The sequence below is a fragment of the Dreissena polymorpha genome, chromosome 11 (genome assembly GCF_020536995.1).
Source record: "Dreissena polymorpha isolate Duluth1 chromosome 11, UMN_Dpol_1.0, whole genome shotgun sequence".
NCBI classification, from domain to species: Eukaryota; Metazoa; Mollusca; class Bivalvia; order Myida; family Dreissenidae; genus Dreissena; species Dreissena polymorpha.
The window spans coordinates 19,002,559-19,015,556 of record NC_068365.1 but is presented as its reverse complement, the minus strand read 5'-3'; the positions used below and the strand labels follow the sequence as shown (position 1 = coordinate 19,015,556).

General features: G+C 34.4%; 1 protein-coding gene across 1 annotated transcript; it reads left to right on the top strand.

The window, feature by feature from the left end:
* Window position 1: 1 nt before the first annotated feature.
* On the top strand, window positions 2-10,939 carry LOC127851386 (uncharacterized). The gene is made up of 9 exons (XM_052385134.1): window positions 2-162; window positions 702-882; window positions 1,743-1,865; window positions 2,169-2,328; window positions 3,792-3,903; window positions 5,470-5,593; window positions 6,122-6,229; window positions 9,995-10,158; window positions 10,476-10,939. Exons 2-9 carry the CDS (start codon window positions 727-729, stop codon window positions 10,618-10,620), a joined length of 1,092 nt encoding a protein of 363 aa, XP_052241094.1. The 5' UTR covers window positions 2-162; window positions 702-726; the 3' UTR covers window positions 10,621-10,939.
* The last annotated feature ends 2,059 nt before the right edge of the window (window positions 10,940-12,998 follow it).

Sequence of the window (12,998 nt, the reverse complement as noted above, 5' to 3'; positions counted from 1 at the left end):
AAACCTAGTTCGTTCTACGCAGTTTGGGGAGCAGTAACGTCGTCAGTGATATTTTGCAAAAATCTTATTTGCGATCAAATATATAACTATGAAGTTGAACTAGCTGAATAGATCATACAAATCACTACTATATTGCAGAATTCCTGAGTCAGTTTCATTCAGGTAAGTCTCGATTTTGCAACGTTTGCCTTGCCATTTCTGTCAATAGTTTGTTGTGTTTACGTTTATGGCTCGTGCCTTTAAACCAATCAAAACACCGGAGCTAAAGGTCACAGGGGTCGCGTGCGGAATGTAAACAAATCGCTGTCAAGATCAGCTGAGATAGCATAAATAAAGGAAACCGGTAAACATGTCAATTTTGCCTTTTATTAAAATATCTTCTTTAAGTAAAATGTTCGTAGTTATACTCTTCTGTATATATAGCACACAAAAATGATGATTTATTGAAACTCGGACGAATATGTATGACACGGAGACAGATTGTATGCATCTAAAGCTATCCGTCTCACTTAATTAACATACGTCATACCATATGTTACAGAACTAATAAAAATCGTTTCGCTTGTTAGCTAAAATTGCTGTTCTTTCAAATATCAAAAAAATATTGAGTAGTAATTCATACTGTAATAATTATGTATGCTTAAAACAAAATTAACACTATTAAAAACAATGTATGTAATTCGCCTATTTTGATCTCTAAGGTACCATAATAAGCAATTCACCAGGATGTTCATGTTCAACAATCAGCCGTCCTGTCCCTGGGGTGGGAACTTCAACGGCAACCGACCCATGATGATGAATGGGCCCCCGCCATTCCCTGTTGGGGGTCCCAGGCCACCCTTGCCCTACCATATGTTGCCACAAAACTCTCGCAACTGGCAGGTATGGATTGGTTTGTTTAGATAGTTTTATATGTGAAATTAAGAAGTGATTGAATAACAAATCAATGCAAATAAAAATGTAGATGACATGTTATATAACGAAAAGATAATTAAAAGCCAGAATTTCAACTCATGCAATTTTGTTCATGAATATTTCAAGTCTTCAATTTGACAGTTAATATTGAAATGATATAATGGATGGAGTGTTTGCATTGTGATGTCTTATCCCAAGTCAAGCAATAATCTTCCTGTTAATCTTAGTATATGTTTTTTGAGAAACAAAACACACATTAAGAAAACAATTAGCTGTACATGTTATTTGTTGTACAAAACCATTGAATACAATTATTAATCTCAAAATCTTATTTTACTGTGTTTATCATGGTTTTAATTTGTCCTGACAGTCCATGTTGTGCTATGATTAGATACACAGTTCATTAAGAGATCTCATATTCATTGTTAAAGCTTAATTAAGTTAGACTATTGTCTGTCCTCTTACTCTCAGCGATGTGGTTGGTACTACTACTAGGCGACCCTTGTTTGATCAACGTTCCTGGAGGCATGTGAGTTTGGTTGGTGGTCACCATTTAAGACAGATGGGGTTGCCTCCTAGTATTCCGCCCCCCTCCCCCTTCCGCAAAAGCTATACCACACTAAAATTATAAATATCTTCCAGTAAAAAATAAAAACCTTGAAATTGCAGCTACAATTCAAAAATTGTCCCTACTTTTGTGAGTCAATTATTTAATTATGTAAGACTGCTGGGTCACACTCAGGGTCCTAACATAATGCAGCCTCAGGCGCAGAAGGAAGGCATGAAACTTCAAAATACACACACACACTAAATTAGACTTTCTTTAGGGCCCTGGACCTTCAAGGATGAGAGGGAGGGGCTTCAGAAGGGGGCGTGGCTTTTTCCATCACCAGGGCAATGCACAAATTGTGAATCAGAACATTATCCAAGACAATGTGCTTACACCCAGGGTAATGTTTTGTTTTGTAAAAGATTGTGTTTATTTTTTTATATTCTAATGTGACCATATTAAGAGCTGATTTAATATATATCATAATCAGTCTATATTATTGCATTGACATCAGGAAGTCTCTGTATGAAAACTATAGACAATAATTACAGTGTAAAGCTAAATATTAAGACTTAATGTTGTATACAAAAATATGCTGGTTTAATTTTTGCCTTTGTTGATTTTTTTGGCATTTTAATGTAGCAGTGATAACGTTACCCAGTAATGTCAAAAATATTGTGTTATTCTTACCAACTGTGTTAAGGATCAGTGTTGTCAGTGTGGTGAGCGGCTACAGAATAGTGGGGAACCAGGCATACACCTGTGTGACGGGGGCAGTGAGATACACATAGAGATGCCTGCAACATCATCTAGCAGGGAACCAGAACTAAAGGAAGAGGAGGATGACCTGGAGTCCAGGCTGGGTATGTGCTGGGAACCGGTTTTATGTATAAGATGTTTGTTTCTCAACCCTTTAGTGCTCAGACACGCATTTCTGTCCTTTTGTAGTCAATTAGACAATCAAATGAATTTAAAGAACTTTTTTTTTTCTAGATTCAAAATAATGTTTAAGGCTTTATTTTCAACCCTACGATACCAATGTGCAGCAAACAGTAACTTGCAGGCTTTTCTGGTTTTATGCGTGTAGCGTATAGCCGTTTTCACTTTGCTTGTGAGTTGGAAATGTTTAAGTATTTAAAATATAGATATACACGGTAAACACCAATTTATTGAGGCTAAGATATATGCATAAATTTATAGAAGTGATAAGAAAGAAATGAATGTTAAATTGTTTGAAAAACTTAGCCACATAAGTAATAGCATTAAAACTGTGTGATAGGAATCACAGCTTTATTTGTAAACCACATTTATTATATGCTTCTCTATAGAATATAGAATTCTATTGGTGATATAAAATTTTATTTCAGTGTAAATTATACAATTTTAACACTGAACTGAAAGTCTGTGAAAACTCACACACAAAAATCCAGTAAATACATTCGTCTGCCAGTGTCAGCTTTAAGTACACAAACATTATTTTTGCGTACTTGAATTTTTCTAACTTCTAGTAAATCATTAAAATTAAACAAATGTTGCTTTCAGTAAATGAGTGACAATTATTAAATTCATGGCTATAGAAAAAGTAAATATTAACTCATATCTGCTATATATATTTTGTATGTAACCACTTGTGAAGTCAAATTCACTCACACATTTGAACCATCAAATACCCTGTATGTAAACAGTAAAACTCGAAATAATTGAGTATCAAAAGACATCTTGACTAATAACAAGTACACATGTAAACTAATTAATTTCATAATTAAGTTTGAAATACAAACAAAAGTCATTAATTCTACTGGGAACCAACTAATTGAAAGTAATAAAATTACTGTTATCAACTAAGTAATATATAAAAGCTATATGCATCAACTATAAACATAAAGGAGATAGCTACTAGTAAAAATTTATTCAAACATTTAGTTGTGGAAACCGTTTCATTCATTAACAGTACTGAAGAGTGTTTCACCTCTTTTGGCAGTAAGAAATAAAAGAAAAAACTTATTTTGCATATTTATGTTCATATATGTATGAAATGACTGCTTTAAAGTAAATGCTTTTGATGGATGTATGTTAACATTGTTAAACATAGAACATGATGGCCATAGCTTAATGATGTTTTTCACAAAACAACATTACAAGGATGAGTTAGACATGATGAACAATAAAGTAATTATAACGTATGGCCCCTACAACACGCTCACAGACCAACACAATTCGAAAAAATCTTATTTGTATGGACTTTTTTTTCACAAACTAAGATTATGTTCAGTTAATCATATGCACATATAACACTTTTTTGTTCAATTGTATTTTCTGGTTACAGAGAAGCTCCTTGAGAACATGAAGGACTTTGTTCGTACCAAGTACGACACTGTGACTGAGGCACTGGAGGGTTACGTGTCAGACAAGATCGGAGAAATCACCACACTACACAGGTTTGCAGATCTAGAAAATCAACTTTCTGACAAAAGTGTTAAATTTTCTTGAGCGAGTATTTGTCGGACAGCAGTATTTACCGGACGTTCTATTTATTTCGTGTATTGTAACGCTGCAACGCAATTTGCTTCGTTAGATACTTACATATGTTTGTTTTCTTGAAGTTGACAGCAAAAATTCGTTAAATGCTTGTATTAAAGTTAAACAAGTGTGATGTTTTCAAATCTCGTAGGAATGTAATACACCCTCCTGGCGGGGGATATTAATAGCCCGCGCATGCTCAAAAGAAATCCCTTACTAAAACCCGAACTGTGTGCTTGAGATTTTCGTTAGTCTACTGTAATAGAGCAGTTCTCAATTATTTGTATTACAATCTTTTATTTTACCAAAAACTTATGTGTTTAACACGCACACATGATTTAAATTTCAGATGTTTTACATTCAAATTCCACACAATTTGCTGTATACATATATCTGAATTGCTCACTTAGTAAACAATTAAATATAATAGAAACAAATCTCATTTAAAATGATGAATTCACTGTTTGGATTTTCTCCCTAGAAAAATAATATTCTTCTTTCCACAAAGATCTATAAATAAACATGCTTATTTATATATTTTTGTTCGAACTGATATTGGAATCAAATTATTAATCTATTAGCACACTCAGAAAGCGACATATTTCACTATCAAAGTAATGTATTTATGTCATTTAAATGTTAATGTTAAGAAAAGTTTTATTTAAAGTCTTATTTGTTTCAAAATACTAAATTTATATAAATGTCCGGTATATACTTCTGTAAACACTCTAGAGGCCACAGTTATTGTCCAATCTTCATGAAACTTGGTCAGTATTAGAAGATAGTTTAAAGTATTATTTATCAATAATTTCCTATAATAGAGTTTTATTCAAATCATTTAATAAGTTCCTATAATCTATCTTAGTTCTAATAAAAATATTGCTGTCTATAAACATACTTATGTAATTAATCATAAATTGGAAGAAGATCGGGTCCATTTTTATTAACCATTTTCTGACAAATTTAAGCCTCAACTTAATTCTTAGTTTAAAATAAATCTGCATAAAGAATATGTTCCTTAACTAAAGATAATTTGAAAGATACCATTAAAATGATCAGAGATTTGGAATTAAATAATCATAAATTCTGGCGCTTAGCACTTAGTCTAAAAGTAGTTAAGCTTGATTGCTTTTAAACTAGAGTTATTTAGACACTCATAAGCCTGTTTTCTGGATAGAACCAGTTCTTGGTACTTTAATAGAGGAGAATGCATCCCAGGGCAGGTATCTAACACAGGATCACCTGATCGCCCGATGGACACCATATACACATATGCATGTGCATCCTCTTGGTACGGTCAACAAAGTAAAGTTTGCAATTGAATGTCTTTTGTAAAATTGTATGCAGAGAATGTCTTTACAATCTACCAAATATAATTGTGAGACAAATCTAGCCGTTAAGTCATTGAAGGAAAAGCTGAAAGATGTCAACCCAACATTAGTACTTGCCACTTTTAAATGTTGGTCTCCATTACATTCTTTCAGGGAGAACAGTGAGACCAAGCTGGCGTTGGAGAAACTGAAGACAGAGCTGGAAGAGAAGGCGGCCCAGCTTCTGAAACAGGAGAAGGAGGTGAAGGAGAGGCAGAGGAAACTCACAAAGGATCAGGTACGTGGCACGATGAGTCGTTCATTGAAAACAGTTTGTTTGTTTACCAGAACGAGGTTCATAGGCTGAAATTATCATAAGTGAACCAAAAGGTTTCATTAGAATAATTGCTTGCAATTTTTGCTTATGAACTATTTTGGCTGGCAAAAAGACAACATTTAGTGAGTAGTAAATCTTCACCAAGAAAAATTTAAAAAGTAATTTTGAACAGAATTGCAGTTAATCCTATAATAATTGATCACACAAAAAGAGTAAATATTTTGGGAGCTTATTGCTATTTGTCCTATTTAAGCATAAGTACTTAAGCTATATACTTCTTTTGATGTAATTTTATATAGTAAATACAATGGAACTGTTATCAACTCTATACCTTGGAAAGTTGTGTCAAAATATATTATTGTTTGATAACAATCCTCCTAGATGTTTGGTCATAGTTTTAACATAAAATGTCAATTTCTGTTGAAGTATTTTGGTTATTCTTACTTTTTGTACGATCATTGCCTTTAATGGATACTGTTCTACTCTTAGGACTCTTTCAAGCGGGACATGAAGAAAGAACGTGAAGAAATTTGTCGGCAATGGCAACAGCTTCGAGATGAAATCACTCGCATGGAAGAAACCCATAAAATCCAGAAGGTGCGTAGCCTTTGGCAACCATTTATCCTGGTATCTAAAACGTATATTTTAAGTCACTCGACCGGAAGACCCGCTTTAACTCTAGGTTTTGTACCCATTTAATATCTGGGTTTTGTTCACTTTGGCTGATATCGTAAAAAAGCCTTATATTTTTAGTGGTTCTTCTACTAGTCAGAACTAATTTTGCCTTTTTAGGTGTGTTCATTTCGATGTTGCAACTAAGGACTTATATGTTTATTGCCAATGTCATAATACTTATATTTTAAAATCAGTTCCAGATGCAACAGTTTGGTTTATTGGTATGATATGGTAAGAATCTAAGTATTAAATTCATCAAGTTACTAAGACCTGAAAGGATTTCCACCATCTTCTTTCTGCTCTTTTCGCAACTTGGAAAGCTAGTTCGAACCATAAATGCAAACTTGAAACTCATCCATCGTTGTTCCTTGTTTATGTTGGTTTAACTTAAATTGATGGTTATGACTTCAGACAGAATCTGATATAAACTGCTAGTGTTGTTACGGTACATGTGCTAGAAGCTTATGCTGGTTGGTGAAATTAAATGCCCAACAAAAAGCGACTGATATGTGCGAGTTTGTTTTGTGTTGAATGCATGCATAATTATGTCATAATGTGTTTCCTTGTCTATATTGACGCTTTACTTCTAGGGTGATAAATTTGTAAGCATTACACTTAGACGCGGTTGAACAACACTGGGAGATAGTTGGGTCCGGCATGGCAACTAAATGTGGTATTGCATTTAAAATGAAACTGGGGGATGCTCAATTACCCTTTAAAAGTATTCATTTTGCAATTATCACATTTTGCCCGTAAGGCTGACACGCGAGGTAAGCTCTAGATATTAAACTCGTTTATAAGTATTTCAAAATACCAATTGGTTCAATGATATTAATGTAAAATATCTAACTGTGAATGATCATATATTCGTGGGAAAAACTAAAGTGGTAACAACGGGTGTTGGATGACAAACTTGACTGTCCTATAAACATTTTCTGGTTGACACATCTTGTCATAGATATTAACTTCCAAGGCAATCATGATTGTCCATGAGTTACCCACAAATATTCAGTAATTCACAGTTCCTTCTACAATATGTTTGAACCGTGTAAGGTCAGAAAAATATTACATTGTACTTCCTTTTTGAGATTCAATGCTTTTTATGCTCCCCCAAAATATTTTAGGAGGAGCATATAGTCGCCGCTTAGTCTGTCCGTGTGTCCGTCCGTCCGTGCACAATTTTTGTCCGGGCTATTTTTCAGCAATTAATGACCGGAATTCAATTAAATTTTATGGGAAGCTGCACTACCAAGTAGAGATGTGCATATTATCAGCCGGTTCTGGTCGGATGATTTTTCACAGAGTTATGGCCCTTTGAAATTTTCCATTAACTGTACATATAGTGCAATTCGTGTCCCCCAACTACTAGACGTTTCCTTTTATCTGAATATATAGTGCAATATTGTGGCAAAAAAAACTTTGGGGAGCATCACCCGTCTCCGATGGTTTCTTGTTGTTTTTGTGATGCTAATGGAGATAATAAGGGGTAAGCATTCTATCTGTTTTACTTTGGAATTATGTGTTGCTGTGTTGAGTTGTTCAAGCATATTGTTCAAACAAAATTTGGGGGAGAATTTGATTGTGAGTGGTTTTAGGTGTATTTAGAACTGGTTTCTTCAAGTACTTTTAAAGTGAAAATGCCATTGTTTCTGAAGGCCACCTATTGAACAAAGGGACGAGTGGATGAAATTGTCAGACATCGTTGCTCTCATACCAACTTGGCAATGGATTGTCTGATTTAAAAAAGAACAACACAAATCCCAGTAATAGGAAAATAATAATTATTATATAATACTTGAAACTTCAACTCGAAAAATCAATCTCTTCATTTTAGTAACAGAAATTATGCTGAGTGTAAAAAAAATACTTGAAAAAAATAATAACACGGAAAATGGGCCGTCTTCAGATTGGACTTATTCTCTGAAACCACAAATAATAAAACTATCCCCATGATGATATGTAATGTTAAGGAACAATATAATAAAAATGTACTTTGCTCGACTATTCATCAAATAGTTCTAGCGACATGTATACTACTCATCCATTCGGCAGTGTCAGCGTAATTGTATAGTTAAGGCATCAGTTATTCAACTTTTGGAACATAATGTCGCATGACCCTTTACTTTTGAAATTGCAGAAAAGTCGAGCGCTGTATTTGGAGAGCTCTTGTGAATTGAATTAAAACAACAGTATTAATGTTTTTATGCGGTTATAAATTTAAAATTGTGATTCTGATCTAATAATTTTGTAATCTATTCCACTAGGGCGTGACCTTCATAACAAATTTAATGTTATGGATGTGAAATTTGGGACCTTTACATTTAGTGTTACTTGCACTAAGTTTCATAGTAATCATCGGGAGGTAAGTAGAGTCATTTGTAAGTAAATTTGATGGTTGCACAGAACATAACGCATTAAGTTAGTTTTAAATACAGAAAATCTAGTAAATATATATAACACTTTCATTAAAATGTCTTTAAAACTTCGAAAACACGACGTTTTGTTAAGAACAGATATTCTGATACACTACAATTTTGGGCAAAATTAATTCCTTGTTTTGTAATCACTTATGCAATAGATTTATGGTTAGCTTTGCAAAATATATGTACTTTTAGAATATGCTTTTTTATTTAGATGGATTAAGTAAAAAAAATGTTATTGACCAATGCTTGCCATGTTATTTGTTCACATACAGGGTTTTGATAATGTAATGCAGACATTAATGAAAAAATACTTTCACTCAGCATAAAGAAGAAGTGAAAATAAGTTAAATGCTTGAAACGTTATTGGAATGGGAAATTAAAATGCAGCAATTACATGCAAACATCGGAATATTTAATGTGTGGCATCATACATAACGGATGGATAAAACCTTAATATCAACGTTGAAGTTACGGAAACTTATGAACCGCGAAAAACACTGAAATTGAAAGTATGCAAGTGGATCTTTATCACAGGGTTATTGTGTCCGGGGTGGTTCCTTTGGATTAATTCTGCAAATATAAAGATAAGAAGAGTCTTCAAATACCCACCGATGAAAAGATTCTATCGTCCAAATTATGCAATGGGCCAGACTTTTGACCAAACGGTTCTTGACCCATTTAGGAGTACTTTATCCCTCCCCGGCGGCTGTTTATGGTCCCTATGTGATAGGGTCTAATCCCTAATTCTGCAATAGGGTCCAGTGTGTCAGGTAAAAGGTAAAGGTATTCAAAGGTTTGATTTTCTTTTCAAATTGCTGACCGAGCATAAACATAACAGTATTTAAAATGAACATTGACACCAGTCCACACATGTAATATTGCAATAAAAAAGCAAACAGGTAATCTGAAACTACAAAAGAAATGTACGACAATTTGAGTTCTTTTTTACAAACAGAAATAGTGTGCAATATACAAACTCAGAAAATAACAGGAAATGTGCACATACTAAGTTAGCGTAACCAGGAGCTAAAATAGCCATTAGCTTCAAATATCCTGTTTGTCTACAAAAATTTATTTAACGATGCTAATTTTCGCTTTCTTTGAAAGAACATTTCTAAAAATTACATTGTGTTTTTAGCGCAAATGAGTATTCGACAAAAAAATAATATATTCTCAACACAAACCCAGCACATGCACTACATAAATAACACACTTATTCGCGTTCTAACCATACCATAACGGAGTTGTCGGACTTTATTTTCAGGGTCGCGTCAAGCTGGACGTAGGTGGTCACGTGTTCACGACGTCACTTCTGACGTTGACGCGGGAAGCAGACTCAATGCTAGCGGCCATGTTCAGCGGCAGGCACGAGCTACTGAAGGAGGAGGACGGCTGCGTGTTTATTGACCGAGATGGCACTCACTTCCGGTAAGAAAAAAAACCAAACAGTACATATCGAGGAGAGTTCTGAGATGTGGTTTGTGTGTGCAAAGTGATGTTTTTTTTTCAAAACGCAATACATCTTGATTTCAATGAGTGTGTATTTGATTTTATAAAATTTATCTGGCATTGCGTATTTGTGTGTTTCGTATACGACATTTGTTGTTTAAAAAAAAACGCAAAAAAATCGTTCTTTATTACCAAGTTATTAAATGGGGCATTTATGATTATTGGAATCGTTTGATTATTCTTATAAAAGATTTTCGAAAACATGTTTGATCATTGTTTCCGCGACCTCATTGCAGGTATGTGCTGAACTATCTCCGGGATGGGGGACTCAATATGGACTGTCTGCCCAGAGATCGTCAGCTTCTGAAAGAACTCAAGAAAGAGGCTACATACTACCAACTTCATGGCTTGCTTCAGCAGATCGAAAAATACTTGTACTGAGAAGACTTTAAATGAGCCAAGTTCTGGGTAAATTAGGCTTCATCCATGTGCGTCAAGTGTCGTTCCAGGCATACAGGCTAATCAGAGACGACAATTCTGCTTTTATAAAATTTTTCGTTAAAAGAAAGTCCCTTCTAAACGAAATTCCAGTTAAGGCGGAAAGTGGGGCGACTATTCACGCGTATGCATTAAACCCCGTTTTCTCAGAGCGCGGCTCAGTTAAGATTTCTTTTTGAGATTATTAAGACCAGAAGTTGCAACTCTTTGCAAACATGAAATTAAGTGTGTAAGTGTTGTGAAAGGATATGCACAGCCGGACTACGACTCTTGATGAATGTTCAGCACATGTAGGTGCTGAACAAGGAATACTATTGGTCTTATTAAAAAACAGTAAGTGATTGTTTTCAAGTATTTGATACATGTTTTGAAAGAGCTTGACTTAATGTATCCCTGTATGCATTTTGACTAGTGAGACTGGATTTGTGAAGACATTTTGTTCTCTTTTGAAATGTGTAAAAGGACTGGAATGCTTTCTGTTTCTTACTAACAGTAGCTTATGCTGATGACAATGCTAGGAAACATATTCCATGAGATTGTGCTGTGTAATGTGGAGACTTTACTTTGGAGAAAAGTAACAGAAAGACATGTTGTAACATGAATGGGATCAAGACATGACATATTTGATGCAATTGTTCGGGGTTAAGCAGCACAATTTTGGGATAACACAGTAATCACACACTTACATGGACAGTAGTTATCTTGAGTCCAAGTTCAATATAGCTGCTTGACGATTTTAGAAGTACGATATCAGTTTCTGTTCTCTGGCAGCACACTATTCCGATCTCCTATAAATGTTGATCAAATGATTGTGAATTGTATAAAATGCTGAATTATGATTGTGTATTAGAATCGCATATTGTAATGGACGGAAACTATAAAGAAATCGAGACACTAACCAGTAAAATGACAGTGATTTATTTCTTAGCGAAATGGGTTAAATTCAAGGGGAATTTAAAATACCGGTATTTTTATAATTTTGCACATGTAAATGTATTCATATTATTATATATATTATTTATGAGGTGTGTGAATGCCTTAAATGTGATTAGTTCACAAATGTTTGAGAAATAGTATAAAGATATCACATTAAAAGCATTTGCCTAGTTGAATGTATTTCATGTAAATAATCGCCATTTAATTAAGTTTTTTCATTGCATTTAGCTTGCGATTGAGTGATATATATCTTTTTGAAATAGTGGTACAGTGTGAAAGAATGTGCTGTGTTAGAAATTCAGGTTAGCAAATATGTGATAGATTTGATTTGCAAATCCGTTTTTCGTAATATATTTCAGGAAACTATTTGTATTTGTGACTTTATATGGACTTTGTTCTTTTAAACTGTTAACATTTTATCAGTTCTCTAATAGAAATATAACATTCATAAAAATATGTTTTACGCCATATTTTTGTTGCATGTCGATATGCATTTTTTTTTGCTTCGCCTGCTCAACACTTATTATGCCCCCCTTCGAAGAAGAGGGGGTATATTGCTTTGCTCATGTCGGTCTGTCTGTCGGTCGGTCGGTCCGTCCTCCAAGTGGTTGTCAGACGATAACTCAAGAACGCTTGGGCCTAGGATCATGTTACTTCATAGGTGCATTGATCATGACTCGCAGATGACCCCTATTGATTTTGAAGTCACTAGGTCAAAGGTCAAGGTCACAGGTGAAGGTCACATTTACTGGAAATATGCATTTTAAGGATTTAGCATGGTTCAAACAAGGGAAACAACTACCGTTTATGCATGTTCTTTTTGTTACAGCATTTGCCTCCGTTTAAATTTAAATTTTACCAAATGTAAGGCTAACTGCATTTTTGTAATGCATTGTATCAATAACCATGCATTGTATCAATAACCACCACCACCACCACCAACACCCAACACCACCACCACCACCCACCACCACCACCCACCACCACCACCACCACCACCAGCCGTGTTGTTCACAGTGACAAAAAACGTATTCACACAATGGCTGCTACTACAACTTATAGCCCATATAGGGGGGCATGCATGTTTTACAAACAGCCCTTGTTGAAATAATAATGCTTTTTCGTGTTTATGATGACAAAGGCATTTTGTTCTGTAAGTTTTCTTGAAAAGAAAAATTGCTTTTCAACATAAATTCAATATAATTTTTACCACCAATTCTTTATGAAAGCGTGCGCTTGGTCTTCAACACGTAGTCGAATGTAAGATGTTATGAATTGTTTGCGCGTATCTTTCGAAGATACTGTTAACGGGAAAGTGATGTTCTATTTTTACACGAAACCTCTATTTAATGAGTATTTCTTTGCATTTTAATCATCTTTTATTC

What these genes read in the sequence shown, in the direction of transcription:
- LOC127851386 (XM_052385134.1), top strand. Translation starts at nt 727, where the DNA reads ATGTTCATGTTCAACAATCAGCCGTCCTGTCCCTGGGGTGGGAACTTC. An exon ending in ACAATGTGCTTACACCCAGG is followed by an intron (nt 1,866 to 2,168) that starts GTAATGTTTTGT and finishes AACTGTGTTAAG; the next exon opens with GATCAGTGTTGTCAGTGTGG. An exon ending in CGAGATGGCACTCACTTCCG is followed by an intron (nt 10,159 to 10,475) that starts GTAAGAAAAAAA and finishes ACCTCATTGCAG; the next exon opens with GTATGTGCTGAACTATCTCC.